Below are 7,372 nucleotides of genomic sequence, written 5' to 3' on the forward strand. Positions count from 1 at the left end.
GGTGGGATGGGTGGGCTGTAAAAGGGTGGTAGTAATGTTGGAGGGTGGGCGGGCGGGCGGGCATAGTGGTAGTAATGTTGGAGGGTGGGGTGACGTTTTACCAAAATGTTTTGTTAAATAACCAACACCAGGGCTTGGGAGTTTAAGTATTTTGAGGCCACTGTGTTTCATTGGCTTATCAAAGTATACAGGTGTATCATTTTAGCCCTTTGGTGAATGAAGGGTATGGGAGTGGGATTGCTAGTATTATTGGGATATCTTTGATTACTAAAGTCCTTTTGAGGTACTGAACCCTTGTGACCATTGTTGTGGTTCCCTTATTAGGAGCCCTTTGCACCGGAAATGGTGAGATGCTCTACCAGGTTCAGTTCTATGCAATGAGAGCAATTGCTAATATCCTAGTTCTAGGACAAACCTACTTTTTGCCACCTGTGGAAAGTTTGAATAGGGTTGACCTCAGGAATCCTCATCTCTCATTGTTTAGGACTGGAACCCCTGTTCTCTTCTACTGTGGCCCCAGAAAACACATCTCATAGCAGGGAATTTTGAGGAATATATTTTCTTATACTTTTATTTTTTGGGAAGAAATGGGGTGGGAAGGATGGGTTAAAAGAGATGTGACTTTAGATCAGAGAACAGGGGTTTAAATAAAAGTACATTGGCAGCTGTCTTTCATATTTTATTACTTTTGGATCACTGTGTGTAGCCACGGCTCTTCTCTTCAGCACAGAAGTATCTTGTCATTTGGGGAGTGTTGTGTGCCGTTTTGATGGGCTGTGGCCCCATTGGACAGTGGAGGGTTTTGTATCTTGAAGAATGAGACAAGGAGCATCTTGCCATACATTTGGCCTTTTCTGATTGGTTTATAAAGGAAATTGTCTCATTCATCAGGGTTATTGTTTTAGGGAGAGGGAGGTTTTTTTTTTTTTTTTTTTTTGCTGCCCTGATGCATAATTCCTGGACCTGATACTTGAAACAAACTAGTGTTAATATTGGCTGGTAACATCACTTGCTAATGATACTGGATTGTTCCTCCAGGAATAATGCATCAGTTCAACTTAACTGGGAGGGGGCCCCTTTGGGCATTAATTGGGATAAAAATATACTTGGTTCTGGGTTAGAAAAATCTTATGTCATAAAACTGTGCCCTTAAATTTGGACTTTGTTTCCCCACTTTAAAAAAAGCTGAAGAAAAGATTTTCAGTTCAAAAGACCTTGTTAAGAAAACCAAATTTAAGTGAAATACTGCTAAGAATAGTTTATTCTTTGGAAATCTGGCATATTTAATTGGCCTTTCCTCAGTGAAGCTTGTTTTTAAGTGGGGTTTGTGTTGCAAAAATGTCATGGTTGTTATCAGAAATGAAGGAACGTTTTTGTTTGAAAAATAAAGCTCACTGAAATCCCTTTTGCTTCTGTTGGAATTCTAATCTCTGCAAAAACACAACCAGTCCACTGCTCACTAGATGGCAGTGTGTTGCCATTGACCAATGCAGTGAGCAGGCTTTTCATACATTTGTAACAGTTAGTTCTCCAAATATGGCTGGGCGAATTATCGTTGCACCATATTTGTTTATAATTTGCACTTTGATCTGAACTGAATGGAGTGACAACTGTTATAAATATTACCACAGAGGAAATTAGTTTCACTCTGCCACAGACGCAGCCGACCATGGCCTTCCCAGGAGTGTGGAGCTTCTTTGTTGTGATACTTGTTCACTGTGTAAAAAGTGGTCATCCACCACCTTGTGACAGGTAAGATGAGAGCATGTGTTGGCACCATTTTTAGGGACTGTTGCTCATTCAGACTCAATTAGTATTTAATGGAAATGAATCCATGAAACGGTCAGTATGCATATACATTTTTTTTTGTGGCTTTAACTGTAACTCATAACCCTAATCAACTAGCATGGAGGACAATAGACTTTAGGGATTTGACTCTTGCTCTGTATTCCTATAAAATAATCTTTGTTACAAGCCTGAGCCTTGGCATGAAAGATACTGCCCAGTTAGTGGTTTATTGCTCATTGAGAGCCAGAGTATATCCCTAGGGAATTAAAGTACTCCTATTTTAGCTTTTTTGTCAGTGAAAAATATTTCCAAGGTGTTGGAATGTTTTAGACAAAGAAAATTCCAATACTATTTGTCTCTTTCATACTTGACTTTGGAAGCCTCTCATATGTGTCCACTCAAAAGTCAGAGTTCAATTTGTCAGTTATCTGGACTGTGAAATACTTCAAGACGCTCTAGTCAACAACGTAGCAGTTGTTGTTTACAATAAGAATTCCTCATTTGGTTGGCTTTGCACGTTTCAAAAATGCAAATGTAACACTACATCAAGACAAATATCACTTTTTTTTGTCTTTTTTTTACAATTTTAACATCTCATAAAATTTTCATTTTCCTTTAATCTTTTGTGGTAGTGAGTAGTGGCAAACAGTCTGACCAGGTAAAACGCAACGCTGTAAAATAAGTTGTAAATTATTCATATTTTTAAACTTGTTTTTCTCTTCAGTGAAATATACTGCACAGGGGATGTACTGCGGCACGTACAAATGGCAAAACTGTTTGACGATGACAAGTACTTTGTGGATATGAAGATGAGAGTATCTCCTGGTAAGTCTAGCCGGGAGAGATGTTGACCTGTGCATGAGCATATATAATATATTTTCCAAACAATATAAACCCCTTAGGGTAGTTTCAGGTCAAGTCGCTCCCTGCCTGTAGCTTTGGCATCTTTTAATGGGCCATCTGTGTCTTTCAGACATAGTCCTGTTGGCTTTTCACAATCTTACCCAAAAGGCCCCGAATATGACTGTAGTGCCCACAAAACTACGAGAGTTCCTTAAAATGTATTTTGAAGAACCAGGAAAAGAGTTTGAGCCATGGAATCCACCAGACTGGCATGGGAAGTGAGATCCTATTACTGTTATTGATTTAAACTTTCAGTTATTGCTGACGATGTAAAGTTAAGCAATGATGTGGAAATAATGTAGAGTAGGCCTACTGTCAATATGTGAGCTGGTTTGTTATGCAGGCCACAGTTTCTGGACAAAGTAGCAGACAAGAAACTGCATGACTGGGCAAAAAAGTTGCATCAGCTGTGGAAGTCTCTTGGACGAAAGGTGAAAGCATACTTACACCAGTTTGGGATCAAGCTGTACAGTGAACAATGTCTGTTGGAAGTGCTTGAGACTTAATTTTTCTCTAATTCAGTGTTGAGAGTGCTGAAACAAACATCCACCAATCAATCAAGTGTAAATCTACACTGACAACTCTGTTCCCAGATCCGCCCTGATGTAAGGGATCACCCCGAGCTGTACTCCCAGATCTACACTCCCCACCCTGTCATTGTGCCAGGAGGGCGCTTCAGGGAGCTCTACTACTGGTGAGTGATGCTGCCAATCCCTGCTACTCCCTGTCTGGATGGAAAGTCACTGTTGGTTAGAGTCGGGACAGAGACATAGGTCTAGTGCTAGTAGGCCTCAGTGCCACCATCTCCCCATGCAGACGGCAACTTGAGCTTCTCCGTGTCACACAGGGATTCCTACTGGGTAATCAATGGCCTACTCCTGTCTGAGATGATAGACACAGCCCGGGGTATGATCCAAAACTTTGCTTATCTCGTCAACAGGTATGCCTAGTCTGCAGTAGCTCTGATGGCTCATCAGCTCTCTTTAGCATCATACAGCTGACAACAGCAGGTTGCGGCAGACTTACCTTGAATATTAAGTCACTCAGCAAACCGATGATGCGTGCTCTGGTGATTTTGTTAGAGTGGTAGGCTGGTTTCTAGCATTCTATTACCTTTTCATCACCTCACCTGTTTATTTTGCAGATATGGTTTTATTCCAAATGGTGGGAGGATTTATTATGAGCGCCGCAGCCAGCCTCCTTTCTTTTGTCTCATGGTCGAGAGTTACTATCAAGCCACGAAGGATGACAGTTTCCTCAGGTATAAAAACATTTCCTCAATCAACCGTTACATTGCTAATAGTGCAGAGACCTTAAAAAAAAAGAAATATATTGTTGATCATCCCAAGCCGACCAGTGTTTGTCCCAAACTCTTTGTCTATGCAGAACAGTCATGCCAGCTCTGGATCAGGAGTATCGCTTCTGGATGCAGAATCGTTCTGTCACAGTTGAAACCAATGGGAAAAAGCATGTTCTTAACCGGTTTAATGTGCTGGTAGGCCTACCAAGGTATAATGCTACCAACATTATCACAACGGGGGAAAAAACGATTTTATAATAAAGCCTGACTACTTAGTATTGAATGTACTGTGTCTTCTGTCCTACAGACCCGAGTCCTACTCAGATGATATTGAGCTGGCTGCAGGTCTTACAGAAGGTAATGGTGAAAGCTCTTTGCTTGTTAAGCTATTCATCCTTGTGGATGCTGAGGCTTGTCTTTCTGTTCCCTGCGCTGTATCCCAAGATGCTGAGGAGAGGCTGTTCGCAGAACTGAACACAGGTGCCGAGTCTGGCTGGGATTTCTCTCACCGCTGGTACATAGACAGCCACGGAAATAACAACGGCTCCCTCAGAGACATCCAGACGAGCCAGATCCTCCCCACGGACCTCAACGCTCTGCTCTGTCGCAATGAGAGGACACTAGCCTCCTTCCACCAGAGACTGGGTGAGGATGGAGAACAGAAACCTATTTAAAAAATCAATTAAAATAAAACACGTTTTATCTGGGAATTATATGTAAAGTAATTACTGCTGGTTTGGCAACTGTACTTTTGGAGTAAGAATGTCACTAAGAACCCCATTTCTGGTCATTGACTGTAGAAGACAATATTGATTATCCATTGTAATAATGGGTTCCTACGTACCTGTTCTCCCAGGGGATTCTTCTGCAGCTGCCCAGTATAACCTCGCTGCAGAAAGAAGGGTGGAGGCTGTTGAAGCAGTGCTTTGGGATGAAGAGAAGGGAGCATGGTTTGACTATAATTTGAAGACAAACTCGACTCACACAGGCTTTTATGCTTCCAACCTGGCTCCTATTTGGGCGCAGTGCTACAAACAGCCTGCTATGGGAGACAAGGCTTTGCAGTACCTGAAGGTTGGAAGCTCACTGTTTAAATTACACATCATAAACACGTTCTTTAGGTTTCTTATCTGGAGTGCACCTTAGCACCTGCAGATGGGGCAAACATCATTCAAAGGTCGTCATGTGTCAGTATTATCCTCATCTCAGTATCAGTGTTTTCTTGCTCCTCCCCCGACCCCCTCCCCCCCTCCCCCATACACACACACATCCAGGAGAGTGGTGCTTCTCTGTTTGCCAATGGAGTCCCCACATCACTGCAGGATAGTGGGCAGCAGTGGGACTACCCCAACGCCTGGCCCCCACTGCAGCATATGCTTATTGAGGGTAGCTGTCACGAATGCCATACCAGTAGACCAGAGACATGCACTTAATAATGAATAGCAACATTTCTTCATAGGTTTCATTTCATAGATTTTTATGAGAACCTGTATATGTGCTTATACTGTCTGACAGCCTGATATTAAAAAGAGTTTATGGTTGGTGATTCATGTTTCCTATTCTTTTTTCCCCCAGGTTTGTCAAAATTACCTTCTGTAGAAGCCAAAGAAATGGCTTTTGAGCTGGCCCAGAAGTGGATCAAAACCAATTGGGTAGCTTACGACAAGTATGAGGCCATGTTTGAGAAGGTGAGTTTTCCCTTAAGTGTGACTTAACGTGTGTTAATCCAGTGTTAAATCCCCAGTAGCAAGATCTGTTGAAGCAAATTATGCCATTAAGTAGCTTTGTGAAGGTTACAGTGATATTTCTAGATAAATGTTGCTACACTATGATTAACACAGCAGGCCGACCAACTCTGTGATTTTCTCCTTGGCAGTATGACGTCAATGGGGATGGCAAGCCTGGTGGGGGTGGGGAATATGAGGTCCAGGTATGGCTCCACTGAGAACTCATTTAAAGTGTTAACTGTAAAATGAGTTTTTTAAATTACGTCAACTGTGTTTTTATTGGTTAAAACCTTGGCCCTGGGTAATTGTTTTGTTTTCGTAGCTTGGATTTGGCTGGACCAATGGGGCGGCTCTGCAGCTGCTGGATCAGTACGGGGATCGTCTCACTACAGGAAGTGGTGTCACGGCTTTGTCTTCCAACTTCACAAGGCTGTTGTCTCTGCTCGTCTCTGCCTGGCTCATAGTACACTGAACCACAACTGTCTGGGAGGAGAGAAGGTTGATTGGAGGTGGGTGACACAGTGCAAGAATATCTCACGCATTGCACCTCATTCTGCACTGTGCCTCATCTGGCACCTTTAATGCTGGGATGTAATCTGGCCTGGAGCCCTCAATCAGAAACCTAGTCCCTTTCGAGGGCAGATTAAGTCTGAGAGACTTAGAAAAGATTTAAACTTTTTACTTTCAGCCACGGATTCGATATTGTGCCTTATTTCATTATTTTTTTTATCAGAATGTGATTTAAGATGAATTTCCTTCCAGGATTCCTTTTGATGAATGTTTTAGTATACTTCACAGCATCTGCACTGGGGTTAATGATTTCTGAACTGTACAGTGAAGAGATGAAGATCACTGAAGCGATGTTTTTCCCTTCCTAACGAAGTGTCTCTGCTGCATGCTCCTCACTTCACAGGATTATCCTGCCTGCTGATATTGAACTGACATTACAAACAGTAATTCGCTTAATCCAATTACCCAGTTTATTGCCCTACTGCAGCATAGATCCTAGTGTGTCTTGGCATTTCAATACAAACTGCGAGTAAGATGTTGAACTGTTCATTTGAGACCATGTGCTGATTGGTTGAAACGCACTGATATAATTTTGTAAAAATTGAAAAATAAACCAATTACCTGAATAGAATGTGCCCAATAAATTCTTAAATCAAAGCAGCATGGATCATTAATTGGGGCCCAAGCCAGTGTCTGTGTTTAAAATGAATCGTCTTTATAGAGCTACACTGCCACTATAGTGGCATATTATAAGATATATTGGTCAGATCTAGACAGTGTAGGAAGAATTTGGGAGGTTTAGAATTGATTGCATTTATTATTGGGCAAACATTGTAGCTCCTCAGTTCAAATAGGACATCCATCTTGCATTGAATTCTGGCCAGTAAGTATATGCCAATCTCGAGAGATAGCAAGCAGAGATTGTGCTTTTAATAACATGGTTATTGCCCTTATGGTTCCAAAATATGCTTTAAATAGTGTTTGCAAAAACAATGCTTAATTGTTATTCAATGCACGGGTGAACATGAAAATTGTCTAATTTTTTTCTGATACCATATGCCATACAGGTTTTATAACACTGTTCAAGTTCTGGAGTTCACTTTACTAGTGAACTCCAAACAGTTTTTTATTTACCACTTGGGTG

The 7,372-nt window shown here is 41.6% G+C and overlaps 1 protein-coding gene across 3 annotated transcripts; it reads left to right on the forward strand.

Moving 5' to 3' along the window:
- Positions 1–1,669: 1,669 nt before the first annotated feature.
- Positions 1,670–6,861, forward strand: treh (trehalase (brush-border membrane glycoprotein)). 3 transcript variants are annotated; one of them, XM_067245983.1, is made up of 16 exons: positions 1,670–1,752; positions 2,513–2,613; positions 2,762–2,909; positions 3,035–3,122; positions 3,285–3,385; positions 3,539–3,631; positions 3,836–3,952; positions 4,078–4,200; positions 4,299–4,348; positions 4,436–4,636; positions 4,848–5,065; positions 5,266–5,377; positions 5,567–5,679; positions 5,868–5,921; positions 6,041–6,227; positions 6,505–6,530. In XM_067245983.1, the coding sequence occupies exons 1-15, from the start codon at positions 1,670–1,672 to the stop codon at positions 6,188–6,190; spliced, it is 1,752 nt and encodes a 583-aa protein (XP_067102084.1). In that variant the 3' UTR covers positions 6,191–6,227; positions 6,505–6,530. The 3 variants fall into 3 exon arrangements, with proteins under 3 accessions (XP_067102084.1, XP_067102085.1, XP_067102083.1); XM_067245984.1 differs by having other exon boundaries at positions 6,517–6,529; XM_067245982.1 differs by having other exon boundaries at positions 6,041–6,861.
- Positions 6,862–7,372: the final 511 nt, after the last annotated feature.

This window comes from Osmerus mordax, chromosome 11 (assembly GCF_038355195.1).
Source record: "Osmerus mordax isolate fOsmMor3 chromosome 11, fOsmMor3.pri, whole genome shotgun sequence".
Classification (NCBI taxonomy): domain Eukaryota; kingdom Metazoa; phylum Chordata; class Actinopteri; order Osmeriformes; family Osmeridae; genus Osmerus; species Osmerus mordax.

Bases quoted from the DNA above. Each gene is read 5' to 3' on its own strand.
- treh (XM_067245982.1), top strand. From the start codon at position 1,670: ATGGCCTTCCCAGGAGTGTGGAGCTTCTTTGTTGTGATACTTGTTCAC. The intron at 2,910-3,034 runs GTGAGATCCTAT...TTTGTTATGCAG, and splicing joins CCACCAGACTGGCATGGGAA to GCCACAGTTTCTGGACAAAG. The intron at 5,378-5,566 runs GTAGCTGTCACG...TTTTTCCCCCAG, and splicing joins GCAGCATATGCTTATTGAGG to GTTTGTCAAAATTACCTTCT.